Source organism: Lepidochelys kempii, chromosome 21 (genome assembly GCF_965140285.1).
Source record: "Lepidochelys kempii isolate rLepKem1 chromosome 21, rLepKem1.hap1, whole genome shotgun sequence".
Taxonomy (NCBI): domain Eukaryota; kingdom Metazoa; phylum Chordata; order Testudines; family Cheloniidae; genus Lepidochelys; species Lepidochelys kempii.
In genome coordinates, this window is record NC_136400.1 from 1,224,689 (window position 1) to 1,251,390 (window position 26,702).

Sequence of the window (26,702 nt, forward strand, 5' to 3'; positions counted from 1 at the left end):
TGCCTGTGGAAGTGTGAGAATGGGAAGGGAGAGGAGGTGTAGAGGCTCCATACAGCAGCCCAATGGGAACAGGGAGTGAGCGTTGTAGGAACATGTCCCTTGTTAAAGCCACACTCTCAAAGAAACTGGAGATGAGTGCTGGAGAACCCTTCAATGGATGGATGGATCTTCACCATCATCAGCATCTAGGTGCTCCCCAGGAAAATTCAGACTTGCATGGTAAGAATTCTAGTAAATTTCGTGAGGCTCTTGGGGTACGTCCAAACTAAAGCTGGGAGTTATTCCGGGCAGACGTGCTGAAAATAGCTGTGTGGACACTGAGCTGCAGTGGAGGCAGGGGCTCGCCACCCAAGCTCAGAGCCATCCTGCCTTGGGGGTCCGAACTCGGGTGGCAAGCCGGAGCCTCTGCCAATGTCCTCCCTGCTGTTTCTAGGGCACGCCCCACTAATCCAAGTCTGTCTGTCTGGGTGCGGAGGCTCATGCCCAGCTGCAGTGGAGACATATCCTTGGACTCGTCTCTGCTACAGGAAGTTCTGCTTGGGCTAGGGACATGACAGTTTTATTTCCTTTCCCATCCTGCTGCTGCTCTCTAACAGAGCTGAAATATAAACAAATCTGTCCGATATCTCTAAGCCCCGGCAAAGAACAGGACAGGTGGAAAATCCCCCTGGGTTTCCGTGTTCCCCTGGCAGAGAGGCAAGCTGCAAGAGATGAGAGCTCTGCTCCTCAGGCCCATGGAACTTTCTACAGTAAGGGTCCAGCTCACCTGTGAGGAGGCAGTTTGTGGAGTCAGAGAGTTTAAGGCCAGAAGGAGCCACTAGATCGCAAGTCCCACCCATCACCTAGTCTGACCTACTGTATTCCACGGGCTCCTCAGTTTCACCCGCTTACCCTGTATGGAGACCAATAATTCATGTCTGGGCAAAGCATCATGCAGAAAGGCAGCCATTGGCTCTTGCGTCCTTTCTCTGCTGAATCACAAAACCCTGTGGTACCCAGCGTCAGGAGCTCATGGAGAAAAGGAACCTTTGAACAGTGCTGATGAGACTGCTGAGACAACTCTTCCTGTACCAGCCCCAGAGACACACGGGCTCTAGCAGGCTCCTGCCCTCAGCCTTTTCCTACCTTTGCACATGTCACTTCCTGCTGATGGCCTCTCTGGTGTCCAGCCTGGCATTCCGGAACAGGCTTGACAGAATAAAAGGGTCCCCCTGCACCTTTTATTCTGATAACTTGTCTGTCCAGTTCACCACTAGGGGAAGCCACAACACCTACACCCTGGTGACATTCACAGACTTTCCAATTAATCCATCCATGGTTTGCTGAGGAGAACGTGGCTTCTCCCTGCAAAATTACTGCTCAAATAAAGCAAACGTCAAACAGGTACAGGTGGGAGATAAGTGGTGCTTAAGTACTGTGCAGGCCTCTGCACAGGTTACATTCACCCTAGATGAGAGACATTTTGTTCACCTAGTTTATAAAAGTGGGAGCTGGTGTGCCCTGGTCATTTCTAGATTTGGGGTGAGATAATGTTTGTCGGTGTAGAACTATACTAAATCCACCTATTTAGCTCCAGCTGGAGAAATCAATCCTCCTAATTATTTACAACTATGCAGTTTCTTAAAAATTACATTCCTGTTACTAAGTAGCAGAGGGGTAGCCGTGTTAGTCTGTATCCACAAAAACAACAAGGAGTCTTGGTGGCACCTTAAAGACTAACAGATTTCTTTGGGCATAAGTTTTCATGGGGAAAAAACCCCACTTATTCAGATGCATGGAGTGAAAATTACAGATACAGGCATAAATATATTGGCACATACATTGGCTTCAAACGCCAATATATTTATTCACTCCATGCATCTGAAGAAGTGTTTTTTTACCCACGAAAGGTTATGCCCAAATAAATCTATCAATCTTTAAGGTGCCACTGGACTCCTTGTTATTCCTGTTACTGTAAAGCTACTGATCTGGAAAAGGGGCCAGTAAATTAAATTGACAGTTCACACAGCCCTTCACACTTGGATAATTTCTCTGCTTGAGTCACAACATGAGTTGAACTTTTCACAACATGTATTTTAACCCTACTTTATACAACCAACCAATATTTAATGTATAAAGTGGACAAGTGTTAAGGTGACTGTTGAATTGCTGGTGAGGTCTCTTGAAGGGATAAAGGAGCAGGTGAATGGCTTGAATGGCTAAATGCGCAGGGGGGTTCACATTTGCCATATTGTGGCCCCATGGTACAGCAAGCAGTTGTGGGAGCCTACCCCATCTAGCCATGAAGAAAGGGAGGGTCACATCCCCTGGCTGAGAACCCAGGAAGTAACTTGCTCAGTTTGCAAAATCCCTAACCTTTTTGTAAATCCTTTTATGTTAAGTTCTGCTATTAGAGGAACCCCAGCTAAATGGATTTGCTCAAGTTAATTCTGTTTCTCAGCCGCTGACTGGAGGAACTAGTGCACATGGCTAATTAGGCAAAACCTGTTAGCTGGGTTGTCTTGGTGAGGTCTCCCCTGAAGGCTGGAGAGGAGAGAAATACCCAGTAGAGAAGGTAAAAATGACTGAATAGCCAAACATCACACAGCAAGTGGGCGGCAGAGCCCAGAGAGAAGCCAGGTTCGACTCAGTCCCCTGCTCCAACAACTGCTAGGCCACAGTGCCCCCCACACCATGTAGTTCCCCCTCCCCCCGGTACCACTCTTCCCATACCCCTTCAGATGCCAGCTCCACATGCAGCATCCCCTGTGCGCAACACCCCCATTCTGCCCACAACTATCCGTTTGTCCTCTCCCGTCTGCCAAGCTGCTTGGCTGTGTCGCCATTCTGGCTCTGCCCTATAAGGTAGTGATGTCCTGCTTTTCCATTCAGGAGAGACCAGGATAGTGAAGGGAACATCAGGACCCTGCAACGCTCAGTGCGTCCTTTCCACCCCAGCATGCAAGCCAGGCTGCTACATGGCTGCTTGATACGTTTGTGCGTCCTGGTGCAATGAAGCCACCCAGTGCAGCAAACCCTCCTTTCCCTTGGTTCCCCCAACTGGTCACTAGTTGCTGGAGAAGGCCCAGCGCTGAAGCCGTCATTTCTGAACTCTCAGCTGTTACGGGGTCGAGGCCCTGGTGTTGTCAGATGCCCTCTCCTTGTGCACACTCTGGGCAACTCACTGCAGGCCGCTCCATGCTAGGGTGTCTTTTGTGTGACACTTGCACCCAAAGTCCCCAATAGGGTCAGGGCCCCATGGTGCTGGGTGGTGAAGACACCCCCTGGCCTGAAGCACTCATGAGCTAAAAACCTGTTGAGCACTGCACCGAACCCCTCCCTCCCATCTGTGGCTGGCTGCTCCTGTGCTTGCCTGAATCTAACAGGGATTGTAAGCTTCTCAGAGCAGAGAGCTGCTCTGCCTGTACAGTGCCCACGATGCAGAGCTGGCTGCTGCTCAAGCCCTCTCGGGACTGCCCCCTTTGCTTGCTGCAGGCAGGCTCCCTCCATGGCCCTTGAATCTCAGCTGCAAAGGTTTCTTTACTCGGAGTGGGACTCAATCAATGATTTCATGGTCATTTTGGAGTTGCACAACAGTAGTGGTCTGACCACTGTGAAGCTTCAAAAATAGAAGCTAGCATCCAGTCCAGAAAGGTCTGGTGTCCTCCCCATCCTATCCAAAATCCCCTGTTGTCCCACGTGGCACCCATGGCCGTTTGCCCAAACACTGCACAGCCAGCTCCTGAAATGCCTTATAGTTAGTTATTGCCAGTAAAAGAAAGGGGGGATGGGGCATGAATGTGTTGTGGCACATTTGTGCTAAGTCTACCAATGTTTTTCAGAAGATCTGTTTTTCATCAGAGTGATGTAATTCTCGCTCTGATCACACCCCCATCACTCCTGTGATTCCCTGGCTGGAATACTGACCAGGAGCCCTCCTGCCTCCTTCAGCTGCAGGCAGCTATTTGCCTCTTCCCCACGTACAGTTCACCGGCCATTAGCTGAACCTCCCTCCCTCCCCTCCGTACAGGCAGTTTGGCTCTGGGCCCACCAAGGAGATGTCTTTCAAAAACAAGATGTTCTTCATGGCCTTGCTTTGAAGCTGTTGCTCCAGCCAGCAGCCCAATTAAGATTAAGACCATGTTGCTTTTTGAGTCTCTGCTCTGGTCTTCGCGGGGAGTTTGTTTCTCGCACTGCAATATGGCCAGAGTAGGTTGTTACTGGCTTGCGGGGCTGGCAGGAACCCAGCCAGAAGATGTAAGAGCCTGGCTGTTCCTGAATGTGCTCAGGATGCCTCGTTGGCTGCAGTCCTTAGACACCCAAAGCCACAGCCCTTCCCCTTCCCGGAGACCAAGGTCCAATTTCCTAGGGGAGGTGCTTTGCTGAATGAGCCCTGGTCAAAGAGAGGCATGGACATCACAGATCCCCTGACTTCTCCTAGCATCCTCAGGGCTCTGCCCCATGGCCTTGGCTTAATTCCCCCTCACCCCCATGCTGGGTGTTGTTGGCGCTCTGGCTGCTGCCCTCCACACGGAGGTGGTGGCATTTTAGAGGGGCGGGTTTGTACGGTGTAGGACTCTTCAAGGATGATGGCCCTAGGGGAATGGCACCGCAGATCAGCCATGTGGTCTCAACCTCCTGTGACAAAGGCTTTGCTTTGTCTTCACGTCTGGCGAGGTCTGTGTTACCTTGGGGGGACTAACGCATCAAGGAATGGTAGCTGTACCCCATGGGCAGTCCTATTCCGTATGGGCCATGCTCTGCCAGGCGACACCATGGGCTGTGCGTAGCTGTGTGACTGAGGCACCGAACCCTAGTCCCATCCTGGAGCCGGCCGGGGTGCGTTGTGACTCTGCAGGCGTTGGAGGGCACCAGCCAGGGCCCACAGTAACACAGACAGCCGGAAGTGGGCATCTGCCCCAGCCTCCTGGCCTGGCAGCAGGAACTAAGGCTGAGAGAGGGGGCGAGGGACCCATGGGTGGCAGTGTTCTCACACGTCCAGCACAGGCCCTCAGGGTGGGAATGTCAGACCCTCCTAGCCCCTTGACTACCTGCCTGCCAACTTGAATACAAGTAACGTATCTAACTGTTCTTTGAGCTGTTCTTTCCCTGTCTTCTCTAGCACTCCTTGCCCCTGGCTGTTACATTAATGGTGTTAAGTCTCTGGTTACAATTGACCTATTTAGGGAGGACTGAAGCAAAACAGGCATTAAACACCTCAGCTTTCTTGATGTCATCTGTTATTAGTGCTAAGTGGTGGATGTACACTTGCCTTCATCTTCCTCTTGTGCCTCATGTATTTATAGAACCTCTTCCTATTGCCTTTTATGTCCCTTGCTGGGTGTCACTCATTTTATGCCTAGCCTGTCTGATTTTTGTTCCTACATGCGTGTGCTGTTCTTTTGTGCTTCTCCCTAGTAGTAATAGTAATGATAAAGCTAAGACAGTGTTGGGATGCGTGGCAGCCTCACTTTGTAACCTGCTCCACACCAGCAGCTATAGGAGCCAGGCATGCTGCAGAAGGAATAAATTAATTCTCCATTTCTGGACCAGCTGTGCAGCCACACAAGAGATCCCCCCTGCCAGCATGTCCTGACACGTCTGGGCCTTTGCTTTAGCCCACCATGTGTGTGAGCAACGATTAACTTTGCTAAAGATCAGTCATGGATCAAGGCCAGGGTGGGCTGGAATCTCACAGGTGGGTGGGGAGGGAAGAGAGCAGGGCAAGAATAAGAGAGTGGAAAATCCTTTATTACATAGAGTTTCTTTGGCTGCCTTCATCCTGAGGAGCTGGGGTTTGTGCTTTGGCTCTAACAGCATTCCCCGCACCGCATTCCCATTACAAAACCTTTCTCGGGGGTGGGGGATGTGCGGGTGGATATTAGTGTACTCAAAGTGCAGCGACAGCGTTGGTGGGAGACAAGCTAGTCAATACAAAAGGGGAAGAAAGTAGGTTGACGTGTGTTTCAAGGGGGCACAACAGTATCTTAGCAGGAATCAAGCCATAGCATGCTCAGTGCAAAGTCTTTAGGCACACCGAGGTGGATCTAGGTCAGCAGCCTGTAGCTGGATGAATTTATCTAAAATCAAACAGGAGGTGGCTGTTCACACGGAGTCAGGGGCAGAGCATGGCAAGCACCGCCCTAGGTCACACATCACTGATAGCTGTGAGAGCTCCAGAAAAACTTCAGCGTGATGTTCAGGCTGCTGAAGCTTCCCCCAACAGAGAGAAAGGCCCTTCTGCACTAGGAGTGCACCACGGCAGGCCAAGCGGGAGCTGCTTCACTCAGGGAGGCCCCACACACAGCTCCCTCTCTGAGGGCTCCAGCCAACCCCACCTGCTGGTGACGGCTCCTTGAAGCTTTTTATTTTAGACCCTGTTAAATAACCCCAAACTTCCTGATGCTGTGAGTTGATGCTCAACAAAGTAACGGCTCCCGATATCCCTGGAGCTCATGCTGCCGGCCTGTGGCTGCCCCCTTACTGCCCGGTGAGCAGCCCAGGGGATCCCATGGCTGGTGCCATGGGGCCCTGCTGCAGTGAGCTGGGGAGTGTCAGTCAAGAGGCAGGGCTGGCCGGGGAGCTGCAGCACCATTCACAGTCACGGAGAGACAGGAGCAGTGGTGGGCGTGTGGCCCTTGCGTTAGCTCTGAGGAGCTGGCTCTGCCACCCTGAGGCAGGCTGGGCACTTGTGGACTGCACAGGCCAGGCACCGCTCAGCGTGAGTCAGGGTGGCAGAGCGAGGTGCAGGGCCAGGTCGGTCCCTCTCAGATCTCCAGTTTCTTCTTCATCTCCATCCTGTAGATGATCTGGTAGCCATCGTCCCAGGCGTAGATCTGCCGCTCCTTGGGGTTGTACTTCATGCTGGAGTGAGACCCATAGCGCTTGGGGAAGTACACCAAGGCAGCATCCTCAGGTGTCATGGTGCCACTGACATCAAAGACGCACTGCACGCGGGAGCGGCTGGGCAGCCTCGTGTTATACACCACATAGAGTGCCCCGCAGATGACAAAGGCACTCTCAGCGTTCTCTCGGGGGCATGGTGTATCCCACATCTGCTCTGTGTCCAGGGAGACAGGGTCCAGCTTGGCCAGGCAGATGTTCTTCTCATTCTCCCTGGTGGCATAGATGGCCCATAGCCCTTCCTCATCAGCTGCTATGTCGATGTAGTTGAAGGCGGAGAGACCAAAGACAGGTACCTGCTCCTCGACTGGGAACACGGAACTGTCCACAATGGTCTTATTGGCCAAGCTGAACTTGATGACCTGGAAGGTGCCCTGCTGCCGGATGTAGTAGAGATGCCCCCCATACACCAGGTGCCCGGTGCCCACCCAGCGGTAGGGCAGCTTGATGCGGGCTGCCTTCCGCGTGGCAGAAAACAGCGTAAACTCCCTCATCCTGGGGAACACATAGACCGTATCATTGCTGGAGCCATCGAAGACATAGATCTTCTCCGAGCTCCCCACGGGGTCCTTGGTCCACAGCCCAGCACTGCTGCCAAATTTCTTCAGGATCTTCATGGCTTTCACCTGGGAGATGGTGTCACTGCAATCTGTGAGGGGGCAGGAGAGCCCGTGAGAACCAGCCCCCAGCAGCCAGCCAGAGCCCCAAGTGCCTTCACACCCTCCCTGGGCACCTCAGCACAGGGGCTGGGGACCCCCCCAGAGGGAGAAGCACTTGGGAGAAGAAAGGGGGGGTCTTTAGCAGAGAATATTTAGGGAGGGCTTTACTTCTGAGTCCTTATGGCAGGAAATCTGAGTCCTCCTCAGTGACACCTACAGGTGCACTGAGGTCAGCCCCTGACCTGAGCCCTGCAAATACAAATTACTCTTCATTTCCTAGCTTGCTGCCTCAGGGTTTGGTACTTTTGCCTAGCACAGTTGTATGTGGGCACCTTCCACAGAAAATCCACAGCAGTTGTGCAGTGGTCTCCCTGGAGCTCCTGGCTCTCTCTCTGCTTGGGGGTAGCGCTCCGCTCAGGATCGGGGAGGGCTTGGTTTTAGGGGGTCTCAGGTGTGAGGGAAAAAGGTGTTTGTCAAACAGGAAGGTTTTCCTGCATTTCCCAGACTCTGGATTTGCCTCTGGAAGTTGGTTTCCCAGCTTCCCCCAGGCCATGAGAACCAACCATGAGGGAACTCAGCAGGAAGGGCCCTGTGGGTAACGTACTGAGTCCCTCGAGCTGTCTACCTCAGGCAGATCTGCGTCAAGCTGCTGGATCCTGAGGGACAGCAGCGACCTTACTATGGCCACAACTTCCAGAGTCAAACCTGCTGTTTTTTCCTGCCTTGTATTTGGAGCCTGGCTGGAGTCACCAAGCAGCATCGGCCACTTCGTAGGTCCCTAACCAGGCCAAATTGTCTGAAGTGCTCAGCCTGCTGCTCCCCCTGGGGCTGGCTTTGCCAGGGACTCAGCACCCGGCCTGCCTCCAAGAGCTATGCTACCGGCAATCTCCAAGAGGCTCAAGCAAAGCATCAAAACAGACCATTTTTGAAAACTGTGGCCCAAGCCTCTTTGTTTATGAAGGAGCCTGAACCAAACTTCCCCATCCCTTTAGCCATTCCAGTGCTGCCGGGAAGCAGGCACTGATTTGTTCGGGCAGCTGGGTGTGCTTTCCCTGCTCTGGCAGGCACCTCAATTCTGATGCTCAGGGAACTGTTTGGACTCATGTTGTAAATCTCTATAGATCCCTTTCAGTCCCTGCATGCAACAGTGCAGGACTCCTGGGGGCAGGGCAGCTCCATGGTCCCTAGAGTGCTGCATGCCCAGGGATGGAGGGCAGGGGAAGACCACGGAGCATGAGTGTGTCAGGAGATGAAGGGAGCTGCCGCAGAACTGGCCACAGGACTGGGCGAGCCCCTCACTAGCACGCGGCAGGAGTCAATGGAGAGCACAAGGAGAGCATGGAGCAGGCTTAGGCTAATCTTGCATTCAGTGACAGCTGAGCTCAAGACCCCATTGTGCTAGGCAGTGTGGATCCTAGGAGACAACCCCTGCCCCGCATGTGGACAGTCTACAGGGGGTCTAGTGACCTCATTGCGCAGATGGGGAGCTGAGGCACCGAGACATGATGTGACACACAGCAGAGTCCGACCTGCACACAGATCTCAGCCCAGGGACTATCCACAGAGCCAGTGGGCCAACAGATCCGTCCGGGGGAAAATTTTGCCTGGGGAGGGGTGGGCAGGACAGTACTCCAGCCAGTGGCTCTGTACCTACACAAACACTCCTCAGCAGCTCCCTGTGGGAGCGTCTAGGCACCGCCTGAGGGGCATGTTGCTGGCTGGGGGAGACGCCTGCCCTCACCTGTCAGCTTATCATACTTCTCGTTCTTCCTCTTCTTGGCTGTGGAGACCTGGTTCTCCATCAGCTTCTCATCCACCTCCACACAGGGAGGAGCGGGGTTCTGCGTCTCTAGGTAGTCCACCTCGCGCTCCAGCCGGTCCACCCGCACTGCCGTATTCTCCACCTCTGTGCGCAGCCTGTCCTGCTCCTTCTCCATGTTCTCCAGCATTGTGATCACCTGGTTCTTGAATTCGCGTAGCTCGGTGGAGTAGCGGCTGCTCTGATCATGCCACTGGGAGATCCTTTCCTGGGGGGTGGAAGGGCGAGGTGCTGGAGCCCCTATTGCCTTGAGGGGGCTAGTGCAGAGTGTACAGGGGGCAGCCCTCTCCCTTACCCTGGCCGTCTGGGCCTGTGACTGCCATTCTCATGGGTCATGCAGTGACTGGCAGCACTGTTCGCATGCCTGATGGCGCGTGCCTGGCTTCGCGTTACCCTCAGCCCTGTCCACGACACCCTGGAACAACAGCCCCTATCCTGCTCTGAACAGTAATGGCTGGAGGGCAGTTTGGAGACACCCGCTGGCCCCAGCTCTCCTGCAGTCCCCTAGCCGGCCACCCACACACGTGGCTCCTGCTCCTACACTCATCTCAGCCCTTGCACTCAGCACGTGTCCTTCCGGCTCCTCTCTCCCACCCGCCTCCTCTTTGCTCACAGCACTGTGGGATGGGGCCCTTTCACCCAGCCGCCCCCCACAGCCAGTGTTAGCTTTGCTTTAAGCTCAGGTAAAACAGCATTGACTGAGCAGAGAACCACGCTGTGAACGCGGCAGGTTGGGGAAATGCCTGAGCCAGGCCTGGCCCTGCTCCCCTACAGCAAGGAGGGGAGATGCAGAGACTTGCGCTTACCTCCAAGGCGCCAAATCTCCTCTCCATGTACTCCATGAACTGCTGCTGCTGAGCACTGATGGCCCCCGCCAGGAGCAGGGCAAGGAGGAGGCCGAGCCTTGGGGCCATGGCTGGCCTGGGAAGGCAGCGCTGCTCTGCCTAGCAGGGTGGATGAGAGCCGGCGCGCTCAGTGCCACGCTCGGAGATGGGCTCCAGCTCACGGCTTTGGAATGTTTGGACGGTTCCTGGGGGCGGAACGCTGCTTCATTCGCTGGCCTTTATTAAATCCAGATGGCTCAGAAGAGGGGCTGCTTGGTGCCAAAGGAAAACAGCTCCAAGCGCCTTAACCCCTTCGTGGTCTGGGAGCCAGGGATAGAAACAAAAGACTACACCCCTGTCCCATTTGGTTTTCCCAAGCATTGGTGCTGTCTGGCTTCTCAGGAGGGTGGGAGGCAGGCTCCAGAGGGCTCAGCCCAAGTTACAGTCATTACTTAGTTTATGCAATGTGCAGGTTAGCTGCTGATTTTAGCTCTTCCCATCTCCCCAGGGCTCTTGTTGGTCTCCCCTTGCTATGCTGGGATGGGGCTCAGTCTGTCTAGGCATGGCACATGTGTGCCTGGTTCCACACCTGTGTGCCTTAAGATGGAGCGCAATCCTTACCACAGAGCCTTGCTGGGCGGCCTTGGCTGAGTCACTAACTCCTGGATAGACAAAGTCTGAATAGACAAAGGGTGGGAGGGGAAACCGAGGGACGCAGCGGAGACGTGACTTGGCCAAGATTGTAGAGCAGGTCAGCAGCAGAGCTGGGCACAGGGCCAGGTACTTCTCTTGTAAGCTGGGGACCGTGTTCTGTGTGAAGCTGTGACCCCAGCCCCCTCCCTGCCCCTCAGCACAGCTAGAGGGTCCACAACAGCTAGCGGTGGATGAAACACTCACATAGTCTTTGCAGGAGGGGTGGGATGTTTCCTTTCAGGGGCTAACCTCTGTCACTGGAATTCCTGGCCCCTGCGCTCTGAGGGGAGTTAAGCAAAACCAGGTGTGTCAGTGGCAGGCAGGGGGCTGTGCAGGACCTACTCCAAAGGAAACAGAGCCAGGCCTGCTAAGATGCTGCTTGCAGGGAAAAGCTGGCTTGTTACTGACCAGCCCTTGGCACCAGAGTGTCAGCTTCGCAGGGATGACGGCCACAGGGCACCTCAGCCAGCGACCCCATCTCTGCAACATCCCAGCCTGAGCCTGCCGCCAGCACACTGAACATTGGCCCAAAGGGAACACTAATAGTATCTGATCTAGAGCCAAGCCTCAGCGCTAGGATGGGGTGTGGTGGTTCCCCAAGACACACTGCGCCGGCGGGGCGTGCTGGTTACCGTCACAGCCAGGGGCTATTGACAGTAATTATAATATTGGCACTTGGCAAAGAACAAATGGTGGGAGCCTTCTGCAGAGCTCCAGGACTCAGCCCCACACTGCTCTGCTCCCGCTGGGATACCTGGCAGATGGAGCCTTGGAGCTTTCTGGCTTTCCCCACACTCAGTGCCCAGTGGCCTTAGCATGGGCCACGAAGGGGGCCAGGAGTCCCACCGGGGCCTGCCTGAGCACAACTAGTGAATGAAGAGCATGAGGACGCTGTGTGCTGTACTCCATAGCTGAGGGAAGAGGAATCATAGAATCATAGAATATCAGGGTTGGAAGGGACCCCAGAAGGTCATCTAGTCCAACCCCCTGCTCGAAGCAGGACCAATTCCCAGTTAAATCATCCCAGCCAGGGCTTTGTCAAGCCTGACCTTAAAAACCTCTAAGGAAGGAGATTCTACCACCTCCCTAGGTTCCAGACCCCTAATCATTTTTGTTGCCCTTCGCTGGACTCTCTCCAATTTATCCACATCCTTCTTGTAGTGTGGGGCCCAAAACTGGACACAGTACTCCAGATGAGGCCTCACCAATGTCGAATAGAGGGGAACGATCACATCCCTCGATCTGCTCGCTATGCCCCTACTTATACATCCCAAAATGCCATTGGCCTTCTTGGCAACAAGGGCACACTGCTGACTCATATCCAGCTTCTCGTCCACTGTCACCCCTAGGTCCTTTTCCGCAGAACTGCTGCCTAGCCATTCGGTCCCTAGTCTGTAGCTGTGCATTGGGTTCTTCCGTCCTAAGTGCAGGACCCTGCACTTATCCTTATTGAACCTCATCAGATTTCTTTTGGCCCAATCCTCCAATTTGTCTAGGTCCTTCTGTATCCTATCCCTCCCCTCCAGCGTATCTACCACTCCTCCCAGTTTAGTATCATCCGCAAATTTGCTGAGAGTGCAATCCACACCATCCTCCAGAACATTTATGAAGATATTGAACAAAACCGGCCCCAGGACCGACCCTTGGGGCACTCCACTTGATACCGGCTGCCAACTAGACATGGAGCCATTGATCACTACCCGTTGAGTCCGACAATCTAGCCAGCTTTCTACCCACCTTATAGTGCATTCATCCAGCCCATACTTCCTTAACTTGCTGACAAGAATACTGTGGGAGACCGTGTCAAAAGCTTTGCTAAAGTCAAGAAACAATACATCCACTGCTTTCCCTTCATCCACAGAACCAGTAATCTCATCATAAAAGGCAATTAGATTAGTCAGGCATGACCTTCCCTTGGTGAATCCATGCTGGCTGTTCCTGATCACTTTCCTCTCATGCAAGTGCTTCAGGATTGATTCTTTGAGGACCTGCTCCATGATTTTTCCAGGGACTGAGGTGAGGCTGACTGGCCTGTAGTTCCCAGGATCCTCCTCCTTCAGGAGTGGGGCTGGGGTAGGGTGAGATTCACAGAGAAAAACAGAGCTTAGGGCATTGCTGTGGCAAGGTGCCCCTGGCTGATTAATCTATGTGCAGCCATGCTGCTGGGCCCCATGCAGCCTGTGACACAGAGTGAGCAGACACCCAGCCCCAGGACAGAGCCACACGCCTGTCCTGGCCCCATTGCACTGCAAGACAAGAGAAGCTAAGCTCCTCTGGTGCACAACCTTGGCCTTTAGCCGTTCTGTTGGAGTCAAAGCCAGGCTGACCACCCCACTTCCCTGCTCTGCCAACTGCGCCAGCCTGCAGCACCCCGCTTGGCTTGCTGCTCATGCTGTCGCTGAACTGATCGCTGCCCTCTCCGGCCGAGCAACCCTCGGACCCACATCTGCCCACTGGCAGCTGGAACTGAGGCACCAATTGTTTGGTTTGGTGACCAAAGAGGAAAAAAAATTGGTTAATTTCAAACCAGCCTTGACCTTTCTTCTCATTGAAATGAAAAACAAACCCAGCCATTGGGGACCCACAAACTGCATGGCCATTTCCACACTGGGCTCAGGGCAGGGTTCTAGCTTAAACTAATCCCTGAATTTGACCCAAGTGCCACAGTTTCAGTGCTCCCAAAAATGGATTTTTTGGGTGAATTTACTGTCCACCAAAAAGATTTTACTCAACTCTGCTTACAGTGGCATCCTGGCTTCTCCCCCACCCATCTGCTTCTTACCATCCCTGCCCTGAAGGCCTTAAGGTCCATGCTGTCTACATGTGGACACCAGGAGAGCTGCTGTAATGGAAAGTACTGTCTCTCCCTCTGGAGTGTGATCCCCTGTCCAGGCAGGGGTGGGATGGAAAAGTCACACCTGAGACACGCTCTGGGCTGTACTAGGATTGGCCAGGGTGACAGAAGTAGCCCTGTGGTGTTGCACAACCACTCTGGTGTCCTTTGCATCCATTAGTTTGTTTTTACTCCCTATCAAAAACCCTGTATGGGGTGGGGAGGGGGATGATTATAATAAGGTTTGTAACATAAAACTGCCTCTGGTTAACAGACCCCAGGTGCAGTGGCAAGCTCACCCAGTGCAGAAAATCCATGTCTTCCCAGGGCTCTGCTGCTATTTAAAGCACCGGAATTAGACCCGGGTCTCATCTGTGTCAACAATACAGCCCCATTTTCTGCAGCTTGGGCTCTTAGCTCGCTCTGTATCCAAAGGTTTATTGCACCATCTAGTGTCTCTACCCAGAGCCTCACCCAAGACACAAATCAGACTCCAGAATGTGTGGAGGCCTACAGTCAGCCGTATTTTGAAACGTCCAGGGCAAAACATTTGTAGCAAGAGGGTGCCTGAATCTAGGATTTGCTCTCCCCCTTCTTTGGGCTGGATTATGAGTCCAGTGCCTCACTCCTGGGCAACGTGGGCATGCAACAAGCTGACTGGATATTTTACAGCCAAATGCCACTCACTTGGGACTGTGTAAACGATGGCACAAGGTGCATGGCCCTGGAGACTGAGATGTTTGAATTGTTGGACATAGTGCAGGGTTCATCTCTTCACTTGTTTCTCTGCAGAGAAGTCCGTGCAGGGAGGATATGGGGGCTCTCCCGAAGAGGGAGCCTAACTAGTCACTAAGGAGCTTGCTGCTGTTTCTAATTTTTGTACCCACTCTCTGTGTATTCATGAATGCACACAGATCACCTTTCATTATCTAGTAAATACCTTCAAGAACTCCTGGAGGACAAGTAAGGTTCCAGAGGACTGGCTAAGGGCAAACATAGCACTATCTTTAAAAAGGAGAACAAAGACAACCAGGGAATTATAGCCCAGACAGCCAAACTTTGATACCCAGAAAGCTACTGGAACAAATGATTAAACAATCGGTTTGTCAGCACCTGGAGGATAATGGGGGTTATAAGGAACAGTCAGCAGGGATTTGTCAAGAACCAACCAACCCAATTTCCTGCTTTGACAGGGTTCCTGGCGTAGTGGATGGGGGGAAAGCAGCAGTTGTGATATATCCTGATAGGCAAACTAGGGAAATGTGATTAGATGAAATGTCTATAAGGTGGGTGCACAACTGGTTGAAAAGCCAAAGTAGTTATCAATGGGACAGCATAGCGAGCGGGGTCTGGCAGGGGTCAGTCCTGGGTCTCCCACTATTCAATATTTTCATTATGACGTGAATGATGGAATGGAGAGAGTGCTTATAAAATTTGCAGATGACACCAAGTCAAGAGGGGTTACAAGCACTCTGGAGGACAGGATTAGAATTCAAAATGATCCTGACAAATCAGAGAATTGGTCTGACTTCAATAGAGACAAGTGCAAAGTACTTCACTTATGCATTTGAGTTTTCCTTCCTAACTACAAAATGGGGAATAACTGGCTAGGTGGTACAGCTCTGGGGGTTAGAGTGGATCACAAATATGAGTATCAAGGTGATGTAGTTGTGTAAAAGGCTAATATTCTGGGGTGTGTTAACAGGAGTGTCACATATAAGACATGGGAGTTAATTGTCCGTCTCCACTCATTCTTGTGGGGCCTTAGCTGGAGGACTGGATGCCATGCTTTAAGAAAGATGTGGACAAACTGGGAGAGTCCAGAGGAGAGCAAAAAAAGTGATAAAGTTTAAAAACCTGACCTATGAGGAAAGGCTGAAACCTGGGTATGTTTAGTCTTCAGAAAAGAAGTCTGATAAGTCTTCAAATATGTTAAGGGCTATGATAAAGAGAACGGTGATCAATTGTTCTCCATATCACTGAAGATGGGAGAAGTAGTAATAGGCTTAATCTGCAGCAAGGACGATTTAGGTTCGATATTAGGAAATACTTCTAACTGCACGGGTGGTTAAGCTCAGGAATAAGTTCCTAAGGGAAGCTGTCGAATCACCGTCATTGGGGGTGTTTAAGAACAGGTTGGACAAACACCTGTCCGGGGTGTGTGCGTGCGTGTCTCTCTCTCTCTGACTTGCTGCTGCCACAGTGCAGGAGCTGGATGATGTGATAACCACTCAAGGGCCCTTCCAGCCCAACATTTCTATGATTCTAACTAGAAAATATTCCTCAGAGCAAACAGAATATGAAAATGTAACCCTGTGTGAATGATGGACAGACAGGTCAGTGAGAGATCATGTGAGGCACTTATAAAACACACAACCTGCCCAGAACTGTTATCACCCCAGTCAGGCTGCAAATTACATGGTAAAATGTGGACTAACATGAGTGTGCACACTTTGCTCCTCTGGGAAAAGCCAGGATCAAGGTGGTAGGAACAGCCAGAGGACTTGGGGGACGAGAAGGGAGGTATGTTTCATAATTGCCACTGTTCTATTGAACAATTTGAAAACAGCTGTTCCTTTAAAAGCTTTTGCAATAGCAGAATGATGTCCCCAAAATACTCACCTTGGAAGCCCAATAATCAAAGTGGAGTCTTGTCATGTGCTCTCTGATGATTTATTCGTCGGTCTCTCCTCTTTGCTGCACTATGCAGGCAGCTCTCTGGGGAGCACTCAGCTGTCTACATCAAGAGGTCCTGGGTTTAGTCCTCAGATGACCCACCAGGGGCTTTGTTACACAGACCTACTAAGGAATCCTCTTCTGGGTTTAAAATAAAGGCTTTCCCAGTGACTTCAGCTTATTGTGGGCTATGCCACCAAAGCAGCACCATTGACTTCAGTGAGCTTGCAGGATATCAGGTTAATCACTGCTGTGGTCCATGGCAGCAGCAACCAGAATGTCACAGCTCAAGGGAAATGCTGGCTTCTCCCTTCTCATGTGGTTGTTCACTCATACTCAGAGTGCTAGATTTTTCAGAGGTGCCAAGTGCCTGCAGCTCCCATGGACTGCAGCTGGAAGTGCAGCTGCTCAGGAACTCTGAAAATCAAGCCCAAGGTGCCTCCATGCCAAGGGAGCCCAAAGCCTTCACACATAGTTACATATGTAGCATGACTGGGATGCAGCCAGCCAGCCACCCAACTTGCATCCTAGCACACCATCCTAGCTGTGAAAATTTTGGCCAAGGATACCAGAGCACTTCCCAAGAGTTACACAACACCCTGGGCTTGGACCCATACCATCAGCTCTGAGCTAGCAAGAGCTCGTTTTTTAACATCTAATCCTGTAAGCAGTTTGGGAGAGGCCCCAGCTGTGCTTACTAGCGAGGGTGTTTTGCTGCTCACTGCTGGACATGTAGAACACAGAACTGAGCAATGAGCCTTGCTTGGTCAGATAGAGGGTGCAGCTGGCAGCTACAGCTGTCTGAAAAGGGGCAGGGCTCTGCATTTATCCTAGATAGTCTCAGAAACGGCCAAGTGAATAGAGAACAGAAAATTAACCCTTTTATTGATGCATTGCAATTGTTCTACATTTTTTACCATATTATGTAGAAAATACTTAAAATACAAGCTACTTTGTAAAACCAAAGACAAACACTGAATCCAAAGATAAACTGTGTTTTCACAATGGACCCTTTTCCCATATAGTTAGTATTAAATTTTTAAATATCTATATTTCTTTTGTTAAAATGATTTTTACATACCCCCTAAGTACATCGGCAATACAAACATAGATCAGTAAATGTCAGAAACTACCTGTATCTAGCGGCTTTAAAAAGGAAGAGCACAACCATAAAAGAAAGTTAAATTTCACACAGTAACTAGCATATCAAATACATTTAATAAAGTAGGAATTCCATTGCAATATCAAGGATTCAAGCAGAAATACTAACATTACATATAATGTACTGCTACATGTAGTGAGATAGATATATTTCAAGCTGAATCTGAAATCACACATTATAATAAAGTTTAGCAACGAACAAACAACCATGTAGACATGCGGCACCATTCATAAGTTTAAATAAAAGAGAAAGCAGGGCTGTGCCAATCCTGTCATTTAGAAGCAATTTAGTTCCACATACTTTTTAAAAAAAAAAAATTGCTGAATCAGAGGTAAATTACTGCATCAGTCAACTAGGTGCTAAGCAGAAAAGCTCTGAAGTTACTTCTGCAGTAGGGAATCACAGCTGTGAATGCAAGTCAGAGAAAAGGAACAACTCACATTAAACACAGCTTATGAATCACAAGAATGAATCTAGTTGGGAGGAGTTATCTAGAATTCAAAAGGTGAATCCCAAATTCCAGCTAATTGCTCATAGTTTAAGGAAAGGACAAATGTATGTTCATAAATAGCATGTCTGGTTACACACTATGCAAACCAGCGGTGACAGTTGTTAATGCTTCACTGGGGCCGCATGGGCTGGAATGCACTGGGATAAAGGCTGCACCTCCTCAGAATTGACTCTTTAGTGTACACTTGATGGGGCAACACACACTGTGGGCCACATTTTGACGTTACACCACTGTAAATCCAGCGATGAGATCAGAATCTTGCCCTGTGGGGGTTTTAAATGGTGCGTATCACAATTTAAGTTGGATGTACCCTAGCTGTTCGTATGTGACATCTCGTTTATGCAGGTCCCATCTGATCCTCCTTTTTCCAGTGCTGAGGGATGTCTGAATCAGTGGAGGAGATGAGAATGTTCTTAGTAGATAAATTTGGCAGGTTTTTTTTTGTTTAAACTATGTAAGAGGTGCTGGTTTGTTTAGTTTCTTTTTAAACAAAGGCTTTTCCCCAGTTGATTAGTTCATTTTGTTAGAGGCCTTGGTTATTGTTCTCTTCTTAAGAACTTGCCAGGAAACACTTTACTCTCTGAAATTGGGTGAAAAGTTTTCATGTAATGCGGATGGTGGAGTTTGTTTGCCTTGTGAAGGAAAGGCACAACTCTGTATCCAAGAGGTATCTGTCTCGAGGGGAAGTACTAAACACAAGCCACAATGTGGACAAAATAAGGAAGTGATTGGCACTAAGTGAGAAACAGTTGGACAATGTTACAGCAACACAGAGCATCGGCACCACCAGTGATGGGAAGTGTAGGGATTGCTCAGTTATCCCCACATTTTGAGGAGTGCTGTGATGGAAAGTACACTAGGTGATCACTTCTGGTTAGTGATGTTGCTAATTGCTCCCATCCAGTTCCAAAGTCCTTACTATGAAAGCGACACCAAACCTCTTACAGCTGATCAATTTCAGACCAGCCTAGACCTTCCTATCCCAGTAATGTGGAACTTCAGAACTGAATTTCTGCCCCTCTGGACACTGTCATGTCATGCACCAGTCGTAGAACTAGACTATTTTCAACTTGGACAGAACTGGGGTCAAGGCTGCAAAAACCTCTTATTGCTGCAGTAAACCACTACTCAAGTCAGTTCGTTATCCACTGGGCCAAGATGCTTATCTCGGTACCGAAAGTCACGCAATAATTCCTAGTTCGACAGGCCCAAGGAAACAAAGTGTAGTTTCAAAACCACGTGGGTTACCCAAATGGAGTATTCCTCATAACACTAGTGCTATAGTTAATAAACCTTCCCAACAGTTCCACATTAGCAGGTGAAATATAATTTTTTTTAATGGTATTATGTTATGTGCTTTACAGCAGGCTCTCTTTGGTATAAATATTCTGTCACCAAGCTAGCAATATCTTACAAGAAACGTCTGCTAGTAACACAGGGGAAGGTAACATCACACTCTAATCTAATAAAGGGATTAAACATACTTCATCACTTCTGCAATATCAGACTAAATATTCCAATGCATTCCCAGCACTACCCTATTCGAAATGCACCGACAGACATCTAACAGTATATGTGCCATTTCAAGGAAAGCTTAAGGAAACATCGCTTCACTCCAAACAAAAATGTAGCCTTTTATGTTAGCATTAAAACTGAGAACAATGCATCTATGCAACATCCTGCTATTCTTGCTATGATAAGCTTAGTGAATTGCTTCAATTCGATGGGGGCTTGCTGGTCCCTCATAAGGCAAGCTCACTGTAAACTCTATTCACACTACATCATTTAAGGCACTACAATAAGGGGACACATCAAACAACTCTTCATCACACATACCTGTGCAAAACAAATCAGAAGGTATCCTTTTCTCTCATGAGGTTCTACTTTCTCTCTCTCAGTGCTACAGTGATGAGCTCTAATGATTGCATTAATTCACATACATTCTGACGTATCATTTTGGTTTAAATACAAAGGATACATCAATTTCATCCCCAGGAACGTTTAAGATTTAGACAAACACTAAGTACAGAGTTCAAGTATAATCACTACACATTTTGATTACAAAGACAGAACATTTGGGGTTAGCAGGAAGTTTTGCTTGTTATATTTTTTCCCTCTAATCAATATGTACATATTTCATTTTATGTAAAATATTAAAACACCACCATTACAAAACTTCTAAAATAGTTTTAAATTCAGTAATAAATTTTAAAATCTGGATTCCCTCCCCCCACCCCCAATTCCTACATGCACTTACTGTATGCAAGTCTTAATAAGAGCGCTTTAAAGCTGGTCGCTAGCATACCCAGGAGGAGAGGCTCACCGGAGTATAAAAAGCTGTACATGTCATTATTTCACTGTATTTCAGATTGTTCAGCTCCCTCCTAAATAAATCATGCAAGGAAAAAGATAAAGAAAATAAAATAAAGAAAAGCCCTGTGCTGCTGTGAAAGGAATCCAGCTCCATTGTAGGGCCAGTGTCTAATACTCCAAAGAAACCAAACTCAAAAGAGCAACACAGCACTATCAATTTTCAGCGGAAGAATACAGCATTTTGGCAAAGCAGTCATTTTGTTATACAGGGAGATTTTGCATATAACTGAAAAACTTAATTTAATAGCTTCTGCAATGATAAAAATCCAGCTGCATTATGGCTATTCAGACTTTACAAGACAATAAAATAAAGATTTCATGGTTTAAATGGATTTTTGAATATTAGGTTGCTAGTACAAGATAGCTGCCTCTATCATACCCTTAAACAAAGCAGGAAAGTAAACAAAAAATGTTGACAGTGACAAATAGAGATGTAATTGCTTTTGCAGAAACAGTAATCTACTAGTGAGAAAATGAATTATAGAACAAACTTTAAAATATTAAGTTGAAGTTTGAAATCTGCTCTAGCAACTTACTGAAATAAATGTGCATTATATTTTTAGTGGCAATTCGGATTTGTGCAAGCTGCTAAAATATAATCTGCTAATCTGTTTAAATTATGAGTTAAAAAAATCAGCATTTGTCTTTAAAGTCTTTGTCATTTGTCTTTTCTCCTCCAATTACCATAACATCAGAATAGCTTTAAATAAATTGGACTGTGACCTTTTTAAAAGCATCTATAAAAATTAAGTAAAAGTTTAAAATCTTAATCAATGACGCTTGTACTGGTACCAACAGATGCTGCCCAGTTAGCGACTGAATTCCCCAAGCAGAGACATTGTCAAACATGGTACATCCAGACTTAGAGGAGACTACGAGAGTAGAGTCAACACCTGAAAACCTCCTTTGACTCTCCAGGCCTGTAGCAGAACCCAGCTCTCCCCAAAGTGGGCTGCAATTACTGCAAACCCTACCCATCAAGGGCAGCCCCCGAACTACAAGTATGAGTACTGGTTGATCTTCGTTGGGCTCAGCGGGTATCCAGCATAAATAGCAGATCCTCGGGAAGCACCAATATAGGACTGAGTAGCAAACTGATGTTGGTACTGGGCAGGTGGGACATTGGCAGAAGTCAGCAAGCTGGGCCCAACACTCACTGGTACCTGGTGGACAAGTGTGCTAGGGTGGGCAGCATAGGTGGTGTGCCTGGAAGAGCCCTGAGGGGAGAAGAGATGAGCGAGAGAATTTGTGGAGCCCAGTGTTGTAGCGGTGCTCGGAGCATAGGTGTACATGTGGGGCTGGCTGGGAAGATGTGTGCTCGCTGTAGCTGCTGCCAGGTGGGGATGAGCTGGGCTGCCATGCTGGAATGTGTAGGGAGCCTGAGAAATAGCTGATGGGAGGGGAGCCACATATGCTTGCTGCCTGCGTGGAGCTGGATTTCCACTTCTCTCCTGCGAGGCCAACACTGGTGTCGGCTGGTTCTGCAAAGGAGAAAAATCAGTGAAGTGAGTGGGCACCCCCTATGTGACGCCTGCTGTGGGGGGAGGAAAGCCAGCTATTGGCGGGCCCTGCACTGGGGCCGTTCAAGCACTCATGAAGCAGGGCTCATAACGCTCTGCTGCAGGTGCCAGGAGACTGGCAGCCTGAGGAAGGGCAGTTCTCACTGATTACAGAGATAAGTGGGACAGTTACCGGGGGCAGAGGTGGAACCGCAGCCCTTCCGGTGCCATGGCCAAGGCTCCCATCTGGCCGTGCCTGGGCAGACGCAGGGAGGCTGCTCGAGTTCTGGATCCAGCAGGCAGGGCTGGTTGCACAGCAGTCACCTTCGGTGCAGCTGACGAAGGCAGAGTGGAGGCTATGTGTACATGGGGCCAGAGAAGCCTGGCTGGAGGTGCCTGGCACTGCTCTGTTGTGTTCAGAAGATCTGAGCTTAAATCAAACACGAGAGCTAGGGGCACCAGCTGAAGCAAGGCCAGGCTCAGGCCCAGAAGGGAATGTGCATATAGCTCATCAGGGCCATCTCTGGGCTGGCACCTGATGAGATCTGTGGGGGGTGGGGTGGGAGGCACAGAGGAGTCCTCCCTCCAGAGGCTAAGCCTTAGTACCCCCTCGTACTGGCCCTAGTACCCCCAGCATGGCAAGGGTAGGATCTGTGCACTGCTTGGCCCCCTTCCCTGACACAGGAGAGAGCACAGGTTTTATGCCATATTCAACCATCAAGGACTGAACCAGAACCAGCTACTTAATGCCAACAATGAGGAAGCAGCTATGGCCCTTCTGACACTGGTAACCAGCCCTCTTCCCCTCCCCATAACACAGGGTCCAGTATGACAATGTCCCATTTGGTATTAACAAGCCTCAGGGACATTCCGAAGCCAGTAGAAGACAAAGCAAGAGCCACATCCTTGCTTACCTGGCTAAGGTTGAGTGGCTGCACGCCACCAGTCACCATGCGAGGTGGCCGGTAGCCGGTTGGTGTTATACAGCATCCCGATGACTGCCCACTCACCGATGCCACTGGTTTGGTCTTGCTGACGCTACTCAGAATGCCTGAAAAATATGAGCAGGTTAGTCCATTCTTCTCCAGCTCATTCCAGGACCTCACCAGCTTGTGTACCATCAGCAATGAGGGGGTCCTTCCCTCGCAGGGTCATTTCTCTAGTTACAGTGTCATACTTGGATGAATCAATAACATGCCAGCATTTCCCAGAGATCTGAGTAACATGCTGCGATCGGCTGCTGCCACCAATAACCCAATGGAAATCCTTTTATACTCAGTGAAACTTAATACAGACCCAGATTTCTAGAATCTGAGGGCAGCAGCTACAAGCCAGCACAGAACACTAGCTGCTCACACCTAGTCCTGGCTATTCTGACAAAGGAGACAGTGCTGTCAGAACCAAGGATAGGTACAAGGACTGGGCTGGAAGGTCCTGTCTTTGTCAGAGTGGGCACCTACCTGAGGCTTGCGTGGTGACAATGCAGTCGGCCAGTTGTGTCTTCAGAGGTGGGACGATGATGGTGCGGGAGCTGGAGCTGTCGGCCGCTCCCCTGGCAGGCAGCTCCAGCGCTCCTCCAGCACTCCGGACAGCAGAGAGCGGATCGCTGGTGTAGGGGCTATTGAGGGAGGAGTCTGAGTCTGGGGAGTCATTCACAGTAACATAGCTGATGACATTGGATCTCTGCTTCATGCCCAAGCTAGGGGAGAAAACACACCGTACTCATTTACCCTGGAGTGCCCACAGGAAGCACCCTCGGCCCTACCATGGCACTCTCCCCTTATCCAGAGCTTTATGGTAATTCAAGTTAGTGGAAAAGCCAAATTGCACAGCAGCTTGATGGGATGTTCCGTGCCTCACATCAGAGATTTCTCCGCACAGATTTCTTAGCCCAGCCTGACAAACCTCTCTGCATGAGTGTTTCTTTTCTAGCCTTTTCTACTCTTCTCCTCCCATCAGCATCCTCTTGGGGGCAAGGCTGGACGTGGGAGTGCGCAGGGCGAAATGCTATTAGCTCTAAAGCCAGACTCTCTACCTTGCAGGCTTGTATTTGCTGTCCTCCTCTTCGTCGGTATCGCTGCGGATGGTGATGACGCTGACGGGTGGGCTAGGCGTGTCTGGGATTACGATGGGCTGGTGCTGCTCCTGCACTGGAATGAGAGCATTGGAGGAGGAGGCCGCACGAAGGGGGCTGCTCCCGATCAACGAGTAGACTTGGGAAGGCATGGCCTCCAGTGCAGCGGTGGGCCTGCAGGAAGCAACAGGGCAAGACAAGGAGACTGTTCAGTGGCCAAACCACGCTGCCCACCCAGAGACAGACAGACTGTGCCAGATCTCATCATGGCCTGGGGCCAGCAGGAAAAGAAAAGCCCCAGAGCGGACATCCTGATAGAACTCAACACCCATCAGGTCAGGAGAGAGCCAGGAAAAGTCCCACCGCACAGTGACGCAGGGTTAAATGGGTGGAATTCCCCTCAGTGCAGGAGGATCTCCTCTGGTCCTCCATTGTTCAAAGCCCAGACTGCGTACTACGTAATACCTCGAGGCCCTGACAAGGGCAGGGCCCCATTCTGCTGGCAATGCACACACCCGGAGACAGTCCCTGCTCTCCCATTGCAGTGAAGATTGCCTGAGGAAGGAGTTCAGCATTCAGCCCTTAGCTGGCAGCTCACTAAAAACAGTTACAGACAGGGCCCCTATGTGAGCAAGATGCTAGCACCCTGGGATCTGCGCATCTCCCCCCAGTGTGTCGAAGGGTCAGCAGGGAGGACTCCTTACTTTGCTGTGCTCTGTGCTGGCTGTTTGTTCTTCTTTGCTGCGAGGCCGCTGCTCTGCTGCTGCCTAACAACGTGAGCAACTCCAACATTCAGAGGCTGTGCAGTAGCTAGAGCCACGTGGTTGGTCAGTAAGGAGGGCTGCTGCATGATGGTGCTGTACTGGTTTCCATGGGAATGTGCGTTCCTAAGGGGGAGAGAGACCCAAATGCTGACTGGGCTGCAGGCACCACAGGCATGCACAGTGCAGGGCAGGAATGTGGGGAGCGGCGCCCTCACGCAGCTCTGTGGGTTTGCACTGGCTCACATTCCCACTGGATCGTCAAGCCGGAAGTGGCTCTCTAACACACTGGTTCAAGCACTGTGACGTTTCAGATGTAGGCTGCACATTTCAATGGTACTAGCCCTAGTCCTGACAATGGTGGCACTGGCATAGGTGACATGGAAGCTGTTAATGCCGGAAACACTTCCCTGCTACAAATTATGCCATCGTGTCACTGGGCTCAGAAGCACCTCTGCGTTAACACAGACCCTTACCTCCAGTCAGCTAACTGCTGGTTGCTTCCAATGGTCTCTGGAATCACAGCTGTGGGCTGAACAGAATTGTGCAGTGCAACCCCTGGAAGTTGCTGCCAGGTGGAAGGTAGCAGGATCTGTTGGGTCCCTCCAGGCCAGGCCTGCTGCAAAACAACAAACAGAAAGAGGGACTTGGCTAAGCTTCAGCTTCCAAGAATTGGGACAAAAACTCTTCCAAACAACAGAATCAGCTGTGCAGATTGTTAACTTGCAGAGATAAAGGTATACAGTTGCACTTCCTCCCATGGCCTCACTACAGGAAGAGAACAAGAAAACCAGAGAAACAAACTTCCTCAGCCAGTTTGTCCACCTTTTCTATCACAAACCGTCACCTGGGGAAGAGGATAGTGTTTAGACTGTACTGCAGAAAGAATGCCAGAAAGCGGGTAGACTACATCCACTGGGATACTAGGGGCCATTTCTGCTGACCACCTAAGAGACCATTACTAGAGAACAAGTGCATCTGGGATGGTTCTGAGGACAATAAAATGAAAGACTCTTCAATGAAGTAGTTCAATTTGGGAGCCATTTAGCCCATTCAGCAGCTGTTTCACAGAACACCTTGTTTATAGTGCTCAAACTGAGGAGAAGCAAAGGCAGCAGAAACCTCTCTGCTCCTCCGCAATCTCTTCTCCAGCAGTGGAGAGAGGGAGTGGGGTAATGGCAGAAATGCCAAATCCCTGATTCAAGCACTGTTACTGAAGTGTCTGGGCTGCATTTTCAATACGTTTTCATAGTTTACAAAAAGATTCAAACTGATTGAGGAAATGGAGCAAAATGCAGGTTTCAGTAGCCTAGATAAGTGGAGTCCAACACTGGCTTTTTGCAAATGAGTTCATCTTGCTCACATGACCCAGAAATAAAAATCTAGTTACAAATATGGACTTTCTACCACTTGGATTGAGTTGCTGAAGGAAATAAAACAGTCAAGATATTAAAAAAGGAAAAAAAAAAAGCATCTCTTGCTGTGTTTGTCACAGGTGAGATGCTCAAACTCTACCCACTTTCAGCTCATGGGGATACTGGATAGATTGGTAACATGCTTCTGCAGTACAGTAGCTCTATGATGTAGAGCGCACACGGTTCTATTTCTTGCCGTTTAAACTGCAAAACCACAAACACATGCTGTTTTAAACAAAATATTTCTGCAAGTAACAGATCCACTTATTACAAATACTGGTTCCAACAAGAAGCCTTCAAGCAGATAACTGCCAACACCTCTGCCAACATAAGCAGAATAATAAAAAAAAGAGAAATATGTTAAAAGTCACGCCATGCGTCTTTCCAAAAGCCAACACCTGCACAAGACAAAGCAGAGAGTTTAATATAGAGCGAAATCTAACTTCCCAAGGGGAGGCAGAAATCAGGCCTTCCAAGCGACGAACTGTTTTGACAGAGGAAGGACAAAAATAGGCAAAGCT

General features: G+C 49.9%; 2 protein-coding genes across 4 annotated transcripts in view; both read right to left on the reverse strand.

The window, feature by feature from the left end:
- Window positions 1-5,712: 5,712 nt before the first annotated feature.
- OLFML3 (olfactomedin like 3) lies at window positions 5,713-10,367 on the reverse strand. The gene is made up of 3 exons (XM_073320086.2): window positions 10,167-10,367; window positions 9,283-9,568; window positions 5,713-7,531 (listed from the first exon to the last, which is right to left on the reverse strand). The coding sequence occupies exons 1-3, from the start codon at window positions 10,272-10,274 to the stop codon at window positions 6,747-6,749; spliced, it is 1,179 nt and encodes a 392-aa protein (XP_073176187.1). The 5' UTR covers window positions 10,275-10,367; the 3' UTR covers window positions 5,713-6,746.
- A 6,887-nt stretch (window positions 10,368-17,254) lies between these two features.
- HIPK1 (homeodomain interacting protein kinase 1) overlaps window positions 17,255-26,702 on the reverse strand; it is a 36,213-nt gene continuing 26,765 nt past the window's right edge. For all 3 annotated transcript variants that reach the window (XM_073319635.2, XM_073319634.2, XM_073319636.2), the window contains 6 exons: window positions 25,243-25,385; window positions 24,710-24,892; window positions 23,967-24,179; window positions 23,392-23,630; window positions 22,846-22,982; window positions 17,255-21,913 (listed from right to left, as the gene is read on the reverse strand). In XM_073319635.2, the coding sequence (XP_073175736.1) occupies window positions 21,428-21,913; window positions 22,846-22,982; window positions 23,392-23,630; window positions 23,967-24,179; window positions 24,710-24,892; window positions 25,243-25,385 (1,401 nt within the window). In that variant the 3' untranslated portion in view covers window positions 17,255-21,427. The remainder of the gene's footprint in view (window positions 21,914-22,845; window positions 22,983-23,391; window positions 23,631-23,966; window positions 24,180-24,709; window positions 24,893-25,242; window positions 25,386-26,702) is intronic.